This window comes from Anticarsia gemmatalis, chromosome 9, assembly GCF_050436995.1.
Source record: "Anticarsia gemmatalis isolate Benzon Research Colony breed Stoneville strain chromosome 9, ilAntGemm2 primary, whole genome shotgun sequence".
Classification (NCBI taxonomy): domain Eukaryota; kingdom Metazoa; phylum Arthropoda; class Insecta; order Lepidoptera; family Erebidae; genus Anticarsia; species Anticarsia gemmatalis.
Genome location: NC_134753.1, coordinates 9,026,393 through 9,039,946, shown reverse-complemented (window position 1 = coordinate 9,039,946; position 13,554 = coordinate 9,026,393). Strand labels below are relative to the sequence as shown.

At 40.4% G+C, this 13,554-nt stretch overlaps 2 protein-coding genes across 8 annotated transcripts in view; both read right to left on the bottom strand.

The window, feature by feature from the left end:
* Positions 1 to 9: 9 nt before the first annotated feature.
* Positions 10 to 2,615, bottom strand: LOC142975738 (pancreatic lipase-related protein 2-like). Its single transcript, XM_076118767.1, has 5 exons — positions 2,420 to 2,615; positions 2,171 to 2,342; positions 1,563 to 1,963; positions 634 to 837; positions 10 to 396 (listed from the first exon to the last, which is right to left on the bottom strand). The coding sequence occupies exons 1-5, from the start codon at positions 2,457 to 2,459 to the stop codon at positions 179 to 181; spliced, it is 1,035 nt and encodes a 344-aa protein (XP_075974882.1). The 5' UTR covers positions 2,460 to 2,615; the 3' UTR covers positions 10 to 178.
* A 495-nt stretch (positions 2,616 to 3,110) lies between these two features.
* tutl (immunoglobulin superfamily member turtle) overlaps positions 3,111 to 13,554 on the bottom strand; it is a 52,883-nt gene continuing 42,439 nt past the window's right edge. For 5 of the 7 annotated variants that reach the window (XM_076118758.1, XM_076118763.1, XM_076118759.1 and 2 more), the window contains 10 exons: positions 13,187 to 13,447; positions 13,033 to 13,103; positions 12,733 to 12,924; positions 12,308 to 12,529; positions 11,935 to 12,043; positions 11,518 to 11,601; positions 10,570 to 10,755; positions 10,055 to 10,282; positions 8,505 to 8,574; positions 3,111 to 8,233 (listed from right to left, as the gene is read on the bottom strand). In XM_076118758.1, coding sequence (XP_075974873.1) covers positions 7,267 to 8,233; positions 8,505 to 8,574; positions 10,055 to 10,282; positions 10,570 to 10,755; positions 11,518 to 11,601; positions 11,935 to 12,043; positions 12,308 to 12,529; positions 12,733 to 12,924; positions 13,033 to 13,103; positions 13,187 to 13,447 — 2,390 coding nt within the window. In that variant the 3' untranslated portion in view covers positions 3,111 to 7,266. Of the gene's footprint in view, positions 8,234 to 8,504; positions 8,592 to 10,054; positions 10,283 to 10,569; positions 10,756 to 11,517; positions 11,602 to 11,934; positions 12,044 to 12,307; positions 12,530 to 12,732; positions 12,925 to 13,032; positions 13,104 to 13,186; positions 13,448 to 13,554 lie in introns of all 7 variants that reach the window. The other 2 variants (XR_012959625.1, XM_076118764.1) reach the window with 2 other exon arrangements.

Sequence of the window (13,554 nt, the reverse complement as noted above, 5' to 3'; positions counted from 1 at the left end):
AAATGCTTGCAAATCTGTGCGATTTATATTTGTTTTAGTTAAGGCAATGTCTTCTTGTAGTTTTACGTAAAATAGTAGCGGTTTAAGTAGGATATTATGATAAATCACTCAATTTTGACATTAATGAAAAACATACAAACACATTTTCATGATATTAGTACGCATTAGATAAATATATTTAGTGATCTCCTAGCGCATAAGGCGATTCATCCTTCGTGTAGAGGTAGTAATCGCCGAAGTCTCCTTCTGTAGCCTGATATCCCATGTAGGTAAAGTTTTGTCTGCATTCTCCACTTTTAAATTTTTCCCAATTTTCACAAGGATATGCCGTAAAAGAAATTTCAGAGTTGATAGACTCTCGGAAAAATAAACAAGCACGACCGTGACTGCAACCTTCTGAAATATTATTTGTAAGGTTTAGTTGCAAATTTCTTTTTTCCTAAAATGTTGCCGGGGCGCAAAATATTATTACTTTATTTACATGTCCGGAAACAAACCAGTTTTTTCCTTGTAAGTCTTGTAAGTCGGGTGCAGAAATATTTTATAAAAAGGAAAATCGTCACTAGTTTGTTCAATGAGAAGCTAGGTGTCTGAAAAATGTATGGGTACGTAATGCAAAGTGAAATAACAGACCTATAACATTTTGAAAGCCTTCACATCCTGGTTGTTTTGCCTTGCCATTATTTGGATAAAAATCAGCATGACCGTGACTTTTCCTGTAGCCATATATTCCGCCACATGTATGGATGATATCTACGAATACGGCGTCAGTTTTATCTAGACGACATTCTTGTGGCATCATTGGAAGTTCGAAAAATGGTCGGGCAGGATCCAATCCTAGAAATAACAACAAACAAAAAAAAATATGCATCGATCAAAAGCTTCAGATGTAGGTGAAAAAAATAAAATAAACAATCATTTAGTGAAAAATGTTTACAAACACCTAATGCTGAAAAGAAAAAAGTTTGTAACGATCTATGGTTTGAGTACAGGTACGTTTATTGCCTACTGGAAGTAGACACGGAAGTTTTTTTTTTCTGCCGTAAAGCAGCCAAGCAATGTAATTTTGGTTTGCGGTTGTTTTGTATTTATATGTACATAACAAGCTACCGACTGCATGCGAAGGAGTTGAACGGGGGTCTGAGCTTAATTTGCTTATTTATAATTTACTAGCTGACCCGCGCAACTTCACTTGCGTCACATAAGGGAATCATAACTTTCCCCGTTTTTGTAACATTTTTCACTGGTACTCTGCTCCTATTGGTCGTAGCGTGATGATATACAGCCTATAACCTTCCTCGATAAATGGGCTATCTAACACTGAAATATTTTTTCAAATCGGACCAGTAGTTCCCGAGATTAGCGCGTTCAAACAAACAAAAACAAACAAACAAACTCTTCAGCTTTATAATATTAGTATAGATTAGTATAGATGTATTACGAATACGAATGAATATTGTTAAGCCTATCTGTGTTACCCAGCTTTTAGTTACAATCTGGTGCCTCAATCTAGGTAGGTATATTTTAACCGTAAACAGAATCATAAACTAAAATAATCTTACCCGTTATCCTTTGAATTCTTTGATTTGAATATGAAGCGGTGTAGGCCATTATTTGTGAACCTAAACTGTGACCTAGTAAATGCATATTACTACCATCAACTTGATATGAGAGTGTTATAGCGTCTAGAAGCTTTGCTATTTTCTTCCCAATATATCTGGTACTAAAAGCTGCCCATGGGTATATAGGATTACTAGCTATTTCGCTCCAGTCAATTGTTATAACGTTATAATCGTCTTTTAGTAAAAACTCATCTTTGATTTGCTGAATCCACGTAGTTTGCTCGCTCGAAAACCAACCATGAGTAACAACTTTGAGAGCGTTGGATGAATTAAAGTATTGGCTTGAAAATACTTGATTCTCCTCTGTGGGTAAGAATAACTCTTCCGGATCAACGTTGTCCCTAAAACCATGTAAAAAATGTGCATCGCAATTCAATAAGTAGGTAGGTTCCAGATTTTTTTTCTACTTGGATACCAGGGCACTGTTATATCTATTACTTACATTTATTAAGCTCCGTTCACTGTCTTTCGAAGTCATAATAATATAAAGGATAATTATAACTTGTTATCTGTAGGGTACTTTCATACTTATACAAACAAAATCTTACCTGGTGTACAAGTAATAGTAAGCGTCACCAAATATCATTCCTCGTGAATCGCTAGGTATAGTCGAAAAGTTCATGACATGGGTGTTGCCTTCGTCATCATAAAACAATATCCATTCATCTCCGTATTCGGGGCCGTATTCGTTTTCGTATGGAAGAGCGTTTATGTGTACAACTGCAAGTATACCAATTCAAATTTGTTCAAACTCCTTTCAAGTCATTTGAACCTAAAGTCATAATTTTATAACTCACCTAGGAAACCGATGTGTGTGATCAACTGTCTTAGAATCATTTTTTAGCGTGTGAACGTGTTCAAATTACGACTGTTTTAGTGCAAATAGACTGAACCATTGCTCAAAATGCTTGCTGCTCAAAATGGTATTAGGTATTGTAGAATTGCAAATAGAGTTAACGTTGCTTATCATCGACTCCGACGAGTAAGTTATGGTTATATATGTATGTCATAAGAACTTGTTTTTGTTACTATGTATTATGCATGTGTACTGTTTTTCACTTTTCCGTTCCTTTCATAGGAAGCATGTCAGCATCTAGATGGTTTATTCATAACCCTTATCTGTGTTTACCTATATTTATGTAGATACTTACCTTGCAGATATGTTTTGTGAGTAAAATATTGGATAACATGAAATCTTTATGAAAAGTTACTGTAACGCTGAGTTCAATCACAATTTTTCATATAGGCAGTTGGTTCTCAGTAGAACGGTTTCAATAGGGAAGTGAGGGTGTGACGTAAGATTAACTGGCTATGTAGAATTCTTGGTGTTATTAAAATAGGCTGTTTTTTAATACCTACCATTTAAATAAGAGTACCTGCCTACCTCAAAATCAATATCATATCAGTATCAACATTTTAATTATTTAGTTTTTTTACATTGACTACTTACTCTGTTCATACCTTCGCAGGTGAAATAATACAACAATATAATCATAGCAACGTTATTGTATTTTTTGAATTGAATCCTTTTTGTGCTTACACAGTAAACACATGATCTCAACACTTATAACTAAAAATATTCTAAAAATGAAAATGGATATTTACTCGAGTTATAAAAATGTTGCTTGTGCATATTTTGTTTTCAATCGAGGCAAACTTATTGTGGATTCATTGGAGTAACAGTTAAAGTGCTCAGTATGATATTTTGAATATTCAAGTATTTATTAATATCACTTATTGTGCTGAGATATTGTGCATTATGCCTTAACTTTTTAATATTTGGGTGCCCTGTTTCACCGCATTACATTCTGCCAATGTGCAAATAACTTCGTTTACTTACTTTTCTTTATACAAACTGATAAATACGATTTAGTTACATTAATCTAAAATATTGCTATCTTTTTCATTTTAGTCTAGAATTGTCGAATGAGTTTTGGGCTATTTTAATCAGCAATGTTTAATCTTAGTCTTGACTTAGGTAAGTATACAAAATAAACGAAAGAAGAAGTATAGAGCATTAAAGATACATAAATGTTTCGATATCGTATGAGGGCCTGCGCCTGTTTATTGTTGACATCGATCAAATTCAGACAAACTAGTAAGTAGGAGGCACTAAGTAATACACAAAGTAATTATTTGTGAGGGTTAAATAAGTGAAAATGCGAATTTTAATGAAAATTTTAGTATGTAAAGGAAGGATAATTTTATAATGGAAAAGACTAGATATCACATGGTTTGAGCTATATGTATATATTACTCTTGTTTCTTACTCTTGTACGTACAATTATAATAAATTTGTCAAAATAATACCTAAGTACATACGTTGTGAACAGTTCACGTTAATTGAATTTTAAGTCTTGGTGGTTGTTACATTGATTGCATTTATATAATTTCAGATAAACGAGTGATTTAGGCATTATAATATAAAACCTACACACACTACTCGATTGTAGTCGTGCACCTACGTATTGTGTGCGATATAATATCCGTGGTCGCTTCATATCACTCGTCGAATGACACCAAACCAATCAAAAAAATATTTACATCTATATATATTAATCTATAAGATGAAACATTAAAAACAGAACTATTTATTGTAAGTAAGTATTATGCAGTTTCGTGATATGCCTGCCACGGTGAACATAAACTTTAAGAATCACAAGTTAGGTACATATACATTATGTATGATTGTATGTATACAGGAAGCCTGCATCACGCTGGCCAGGCGGCTACGAATCAAGCTTGCCCAATCATTTAATTTGTTCGTATTCCATTATCTAATTTCATCTCGTTTGACATATCGCAAAGTAACAATTTCTATACCAAAGCATAAATTCGCAATAAACGATCGTGATTTCGAAATTTACAGATAATATTTTTTTACAGTTGGTCAGTCGAAAATATTGAGCATATACATACATAATTATTTTAACATAGTATAATTTATTTATATTGAACAGTGGATAATTTATTGCACAATCGTCGATCCTAATATTCTAAGTGTATGCTATGGCGGAAATTACTTAGAGAACAATTAAAAAATAAAACGAAACAAGGGTCTATTGTGTCGTTATACGTAGCTTAATCCTACAACGTCATCAGCAGTGAACTAATGATGCGCTTGTTCGCTGTCTTTGACGTAACATTACATTAGACTGGGTCACCATAGCGTGCGGCCCGAGCGGAGCGCCACTGCACTCTGTCGACGATGTGCACCACAACCATGTCACATAACATATAGACAACGCAAACTCATCCCACTATGTTCTAATATCACTTATTTTGTGTCTAGAGTTAATTTTAACGATGGCAGATATATTGGCAGTCATTTAGTATCACGCTGTGGATTAGTTTGAGGATATATCGCTAGCCTAACTGAGCTCTGCGAGAATGTACCAGATTGACTCGCATGAGCGGAGTAAGGCACACGTTGCGTTGTCTACATGCGTTAACCAGTGTGTAGTGAAGGCAGACATGGCGGACATGGCGGTGCCGGGGACAGAGAGACCGGCCCTCGGCTCGAGCCGGCACGTGTCCACCTGACGCACTCGCGCCGTTTTTCTCGGCATCAGACGCTTCCATGCACGCACATAAATAACTACACCTTATCATACCTACCTATCTATTTGTTATGAGTAATTTATTTCAATTTCTTTAAAGCGTACATTTTTATACTTATTTTTAGGAGGTCCTTATCTCGATATCCGAATAAAAAAAACATCTGCGTTGTAAACAATAGGTACAAAAAGTGCAACTTGCACGTGCAAGGAAATATCTAAGAGCACATTTGACACAATAAGTAAACCTAATAACGAACATAACACTAAACAGTCTTCGTTTTGACTGGTCAACTATATAGGTGGGATTGCTCAAGGAACCGATGGCTAAATAATATTTCTTGTGAAATAATAAAAAATAACATCTGAGATAACTGAAGACATACGATAAAAGTACATACAAAATTGATTGAAACTATTCTTAGTGAATAGATGAGTAATGATACAAACAATTGACTGTATCATTGCGATTACTTCGGGCATTGCCACGTCGAGTCGCTCGTTTTCACGTCATGTGAGTTGGGTGAGCCGGATGAGCCGGGTGAGTCGGTGAGTCGGTGAGTCGGTCAGTCACACGAACATAGAAACAAATACGTGATCAATACAAGAGGGCACTTAAATATAAACGTGGGAAGTTGTTAACTCGGCAGTGTCCAATGGCGACAGTGAGCAGTGTCTCTCAGTGACAGTGACCACTGGCGGATAGGTCTTCAGAACCTCAATCATACCACACCACACCTAAATAAATAAATGTATATAATATCTAATATGTTTTTACATATGTACAGTTGTTCCTTTTAAATTATTGTAACTTTATAAATTAAACAAATAAAATAAATTTGTACTTGTAAAATAATAATTCATTTAAAAATGTCAAACAAAACTGAGTTTACACGTTTTGTATCAATCTAAATTATTTCTAAAATCTACTTAATGATTATTTTGTTGTATATTATAAACGAGTTCACGGACTTGACGGTCGAGGATGCGGCGGGCGCTGCGTCGTAGGCGCCGCTACGCCGTAGCGACGCTACGACTAATTAGAGCTGTTCCAATCTAATTTGCTATTGAGGAATTTTATATAATTTCTACATATTTTATTTCATGCGACGAAATGCAAAGGTTCGTTGATCGATAAATTGTTTCAAATCGTCAAATAAAGTATTAGCTCGATGGTGTGCGGCAGTGCGGCCGCGCCCCCCACCGCCAGCCGCAGGTGCTCTTTTAGTAAATCGTTATTCGTAATTAGTTACAATAATAACTACAATATAATGTTGGTATGAGCGGTGTCGTGGATGCTTCCCCGCTCATACCTAAAGCGTTAAGGTGATCGTCTCTCGCACTGGCTGCTCGCCGAACATCTTGTCCATATTAGTTTACAATTAAAACAATATTTTTGACCTGTATATGGCACGCTCTGTTCATAGTAATCACCTTCGGTACCGAGTTATTAAATGTGTATGCAAAATATGCAAATGTTATGAGAATCGAATCGGAATTTCCCGGGGTTCAGCATACTTTGATCGAGTCCGCAAATATAAACATCGACGTGTTGATATTCAGATTACATGAGATTACATCGAACAATTAATTGACATTTATCAGATAGGAGAACAGGCAGTGCGAGTATGAAACGCCACAGCATCCACTTTTTATACGTACATTATTAAAGTCGCAAATATCCTTGTGCGACTCGAGTCATCGTTTTCTAAGTATCTATTATTTATAATAACGGTTACCGGCGGCGTGGTCGTAACGCCAGTCACCTGGTGGGATCTTTTAAATACTACATAAACAGTGAACGTACCAAATCATAGCTACTTACGAACGGCCCTCGTCTGTCGGATGTGCGGGCCGTTATAAACACGATCGATCTCTACGGTCGACCGTCGTCGCGTATATTTCGCGCCCGAATCGTTTACGCTCAAGCTAAAACGTGTTTTACCAAATTAAATTAACGTAAGTAAATTCGGGACTCAAATTTAATTTCGTCTGATCTATGCGAGGAGGAGATCGAGCGTGGATCGATAAAATCGAGGGAATCGGTGGGGAACGAGCGACGGTTCTCGGACAAACGCGCCGGCGAGTCAGCACACGGTCTCCGCGGGCGCCGGCGGCGACAGCGGCAGCGCGGCCAACGGCGACAGCGGCGACAGGGGCGACAGCGGCGGCGGCGCGGCCAGCGGCTCGGGCGAGCGGCGCCGCAGCGCCTGGCGCTTGCGGAATTCCAGGAACTCCTCCTTCATGGCTCGAACGCGCGCCTCCACGTCGTCCCGGGACGCGCGCGCCCGCGGCCGCTCGGGCGTAGACGGCGTGGGCGTGCGCGTGGCGCGGTCCCACTCGTAGTGCACGTCCACCGAGCCCGCGTCGCCCACTTCGCCCGAGCCGGGCCGCGGGGGCGGCGCAGGCGGCGGCGGGCGGTAGGGCGGCGGGCGCCACTCGGCCAGCGAGCCGGCGCGCGAGCTGCGGTTGTGCTGCGACGACGCATTTTTGCTGCCGAAGCCGCTCGACGACGAGCGGCTCTCCGGCGATGCTTCGTGCGGCGGCGGCGGCGGTTCCGAGGGCCCGCGCGGCCGCCCGTGGCGGGGCAGAGGTCGGGCACGAGGACGCAGCGCCGCGCCCGCCGCCGGCGCCACTCCCTGCCGCAGAGACCGCAGTCGGAAGGGCGAGGGCGGCGTGGGGAAGGATCCGTCGGCGGAGCTCGGGAAGGGTACGGAGCTGAGATCGGACACGTGGAGCGGCGACCAGGGGGTCCAGGCGGCGGCCCAGGGCGGCCATGGAGGCCAGGGCGGCCAGTGCAGCGCCAGCGCCGGCGAAGAGGCGCGGAATAGCGGCGGCGCGGCGCTGGGCCGCAGCGGCGCCCGCACTCGTGGCAGGAAGCCGCCGTCGTCGGACGACGAGGGCGCCGGCGAGGGCGCGGTGGGCGCGGGCGCCGGCGACACGCGCACCGACACCCAGTAGCGCGCCTCGCCGCCGCACCGCGACGCCGGCCATACCCAATTTGCAGTGAACCGCAAACACTGCACTATACTCGATATTCCGCGTTCTCTAAATCTGTTTCAAATAAAAATTTCGTCAGCGAAAGCGTTTAGGTCGGCATGGCACCAAAACCTCAGCGCTATTAAAATGTTTTAGCGTTTCTTAACGTCGTAAATCTGCACAAATAAAGCGGCAACTTACCTGATTTTCTGTTCGGGCAGCGTGAATACAAGGTACATATGATTAGAATGATAAAGGAAATGAAATCCTAAATTGAGCATATAGATTATGAAATATTACAAAAGGTGTCAGTGGTATGAAAACATATTGGGTAAATGGTACTCACTTCTTAAAAGGCACTTGAGTGCTATCGGCTGCGCGGAGGTCAGTGAGTCGCGCGGCTACCATGTTGTATGCTGCAAGCGAATTATTTCTGAACATTAACGTAGTGAAGGCTGCGCTCACCCCGCCCTGCCCACAGGCCGCCGTCCGCCACCACGCATACACTACATACCAAATACCAACACCCACCATATTGTCAACGATACACCGCCGCGCACTGGACATAACACCTACTATTTCTCAATCACTCACCGAATCACAATCACGTCAATACTATCTACGTGACATGATATATGATTAAAATATCGAAAGTCAAACAGAGAAGGGTTTGATTATATTTGGGACCCAAATAATAATGCGATTGATCGTCTATGCTGATCATGAACCGAAAATTACCTTAAAATCTGCCTATCTTACCAATTTTATATGTTAATATTGGGTCCCCAAAGCAAGATATTCAGGAACATTATGATGGACAAGAACTCTACATTCACTATATAAGTTTTATTTTATTTCCAGTGCGCGTTCTTAAGATGATAAAATTAAGCGTATGTGACATGGACATGATCAATTAATGTACATAAGCGTTATCGTCAGAGTCACTGTGATACCCACGGACAGAATCATAGACCATACATGCAATAGCATAATATATATTATTACATATTAAGCTGCCAGGAAACGACGATCCTACATTTAAGGCTCTTCATAGACAACGCAAGTCTTTATTACTCGACGGTTTTTGTCTCTATGCAACATCGGGAGAACAAATTCATGTACTTTTGTACTCAATTTTTACCAGTGAATTTATATAGGGCGTTGAGTATGGAGGGCCTAAGCTGTAATATTCTCTTAATGGATTTTATTATAGTTTGCTTGGTCGTTTATTGACAGCTAAAGGTGATAGGAAAACAGGTTGGCTGTACAATTATGAAAAACGATAACTCATCAGTTTCTAGTTAGCATAATAGCGTTATTTACACATAGATAGCGCATGCAAAAAGCAGTATAGTAAAACATGTTGATGTATGAGTGGTACAAACATGATAACTAACACATAATTAGCCGACAATATGGTAAGTAACGTGAGGGTCTTCACGTGTTCACTGTACATCCGTTATCTGTGGATATTGCTTAGCAGCTGTTTTTAGCTGATAGTTATATAGCATTATTGACAACTGCGGTAACTACACTAATCCCGACTGCGACTAGATTATTATGTTACTTAAAAGTCCTGAGATACTTGTATTTTTTATAAGTGTCATAAAGATAGGTACATACATTGTAATTGGTTTAATTTTCAAGCATTAAAATGGAGCATACAAATGTTTTTGAATTACAAATTAGAATTCCCTTATTAAAATGATACTGTGTATTACGTTCATTGCCGTATAGTTCTTTCATTTTCTCACCAGTTTTGTCAGTAATTAGTGAATCTCTGGCCGTAAATTAATGGAGTTCCATAATAATCTAGTGCATTTAACGAACCGCAGGAAGGGAATCAGTAGTAGAGAGGCGGCGGACAAGCGGCCGCTTGTACGGAGAGTGGCTCACCTTTTTCCTGCTTACGTCGCTTGCGTTTGTTGCAGATCTTGACGGCGCACACGGACAGAATGATGGCCACTATAAAGAACAGAATGCCGCCGACCACGCCCGCCGTGATCGCTTTATGTTTCACCCGCGCCGGCACCGGGAACTTCACCTCTTCTGAACTCTCGTAGCTGGTCGCCGAGTTCGCCAATACTCTGAAGTAGTACGTACGACCGCCCACGAGGTTTTTCACTGGAAATATAAAACACTCATTAAGAATAATTTCATAGCAGATAAGCAAATAGTCGTACCACAGAATATAATCACGCTTAGTTATTAACAATCTACCTGTTCAGATATCATAGCGCATATTTAAGTGTTGTTCCAAGAGTCAGGTCTTTTGAGGATCTAGTCTTTTCTTTCAAGAAGAATTTTACTTGTCTAATTACTAAATGAAATGCCATGAAAAATGCGTAGTTAAAAATACTATGGCACAGATAATTTGTTCACAGTTAACAAATGTACTAAAGTATAGTTACCCAAATAGCTGGTCTCCTCGGGTCGTATCTGTCCGCGGTTGAGGGTCTTCCACTGCGCGTCGGTGCGGTACTTGATGGTGTAGTACTGCACGAGCTGCGAGCGCTCGAGCGGCGCCTGCCACGTGATCAGGAACCCGTTGTGCACCTCCGTCACCGTCAGGTTGCGCGGCGGACCCGACTTCGGACCTAGCGGTACAAGTCACTTAATACCACTGAATACCAACAGGTCCAACAGTGAACCAAAATGAACATATTTTCAATACACCGATTAAAAATATAAACATTTGACTTAATACTTTTGTTAAATCAATTTCCTTTTTGATTTAACAGTTACTGTGATTACGAAAATAAGTGCGTACATTGTAAACAATGGGTTTTCTGTATGGGTTGCTCCATAGACAAACATAAGGCGGTAAACGGCCGGAAAATATATTTATCATGGGTCGAACCATACGGAAAACACTAGATAATATAAATACTTCTTACTTACTTAAATCAATGGTAGATTTCAATATTTTCATATATTTTGATAGGTGCATCTCATTTATAAGTATGTTAAATTAGATTGTTTTTTGTAGTATAGTTACAAAACTATGTACCTACATTTGCTGAATTCTACCATTAAGATCTAATAAAAATAGATAAAAGCTTTGTGTAAAATGATAAGTATATAGTGTTGATAATAATAATGATTTTTATTTATTTTTAGACTTTTTAATACGCGATATTATTCATGGAAAGGTAGGGCTATAACATTTGTCACAATCAAAGAAAACCATATAATCACACAAATATTACGTAAGCATGCATAACACAAATAGAAAATTTACATAAAATAATAGGGTTAATAAATATTAATAAACAATGTGTATGATAAACATATTGTGGAATATGGGAGCAGTAAACTACGAGTGAATGCTATAATATTATAGTGCAATAGTTTTATACCAGAGCCCTCGGGTGCGTTTTGGAATATCTTTTCGTCTACGGGCCCCGCCGGGGTGGGGGCCGCCTTCGGCTTGGCGCCTACATCTACAAAAGCAATTCCAAGTTAGTTACCCACCTACCGACATTCCACATATCCATCACATTAGTTACACTGCAACACTTTATTTAGAATCATAAAGATAGAAACCAAAATCCTTAGAACTTTGATACTCCTATATTTTAGCGATCCAGACTGTCTCCATAATACTGTGTAAGATTATTCATCAAAACCATTTATTGTTATAGGTACACAAAATATGTCTATCTACTTTGTCAAAACCATACAGACACACAAAGTTATTCCATTATTATTAATTCACAGTCAAAGTTAGGAGCCATCACCAACACACAAGTAGGCAGATAATGAGCGGAGCTTACCGAGTGTTCTTATAGTAATAGCTTTACTCATCATTCCTTCCCCTATGGTATTCTTGCTGTTCACTTGGAACTCGTACGTGGTTCCAGGTTGAAGGCGGTTTATTGTGACCTGTAGATCATTTAATACGTAGTAACATTAAATATCATTAACATGGTTAAAAGTCTTCAAGTCTTGTGGGATTCGACATGCACAAAATTAAACCTTTTGAAGAAAATAACAATGTTCAAAAGCAGGGAAAAAAGAAACAAGCTGCCTCACTGAAAGCATTTGTCTGGAGTGCAAAAATTTGAGGTAATGCTCTAATTTAAATTGGTACAGATAAATGGGGTCAGTAAGGGATCTGTGTAAAATGATGAAAACTATTAGACTTACAGAGGTAGCACCAGACGGAGTGACCGGGACCTTAGTCCATTCCGAGAAGCCAGCCTCCCTATACCATATGGTGTAGTCTTGCTTGTAGTCGGGCCCGCCCGCATAGCCCGGCTGCCAGCGCAACGTCACCTGGAACTCCGTCGCCGTCCCCGACACGTTGTATGGAGCGTGAGGTTGCGTGCCTTCGATCACTAACTGTGTGTCTGCTACTATCGTCGCCACCTGCAATATGTTCAGCTGTTTATACCACAATTTCCATGAAAGAAAAATAATGATTGTTGGATGCAGTCATCACTCATAAATAATATCTGCGGCATGTGAATAATAAGGATGAAATCTGTAACTGATCCAGATTGACAGTTCAGTTTTATGTGTGGTAAGAGTATGCCATTGTGAAGTGTAGTTTGTCGTATGTGTGTTGTTACCTCGTTAGAAGCGACGCACTGATAGATGCCGAAGTCCTGCCGCCGCAGCGTGTCGATGGTGATGTTGCCGCCGAGCGCGCGCACGCGACTCTTCTGCAGCGGCAGACCGTCGCGCCGCCGCCACGTCACCGACGGACGCTGAGTGCCCTCCGCCTCCTGAGCCTCGCAGTGCATCTCCACTGACTCGCCCACCTGATTCAGCGAGGACAATCCGGCTCGTCAGTTATGTTATTCACTACTGCGAGATTGATATGACAATTCAGAATAAGTTCTTGTTTTAGAAATAAAACTACGACTCACCTTCCTTTGGTACAGGGGTTCCGGTTCCACGGTAAAAACGGGTGGTTTACGAACTAAAACTTCCATTGGACCTGCGGAAAGAAAACCGTTACAGAAAGGAGTTTGCGTATATTTTCCGTCTTAATATTTCATACAAGTAGTTTAAGTGTTTTACCTGAAGAGCCTTGTGTTCCTTGAGCATTATACGGCGTGCAAGTGTACCTTCCTTGATGGTTTTGATTGACGCGGGTGAATAATAGCGAGCCGTTGTTCATAATCACAATATCCTTCGTCTGATACGGCTCCAATAGCCTTTTGTCCTTAGTCCAAGTGACATACTGGAGAGGTGGGTTCGCCTTTATGTAACATTGCACTACACCCGCTAATCGGAACGGTAGGTATTGCACCGTTGGGGTGAAAGTTACTTTTGCAGGATCTGCGGAGAAAGTACCGGTATCAAAATGATGTTAACAGAATCGTTTTAGTCTTTACAAAAGAATATTTCGTTTTCTCGTTTAACGCAAAAATTAATTAGCTGGTTAG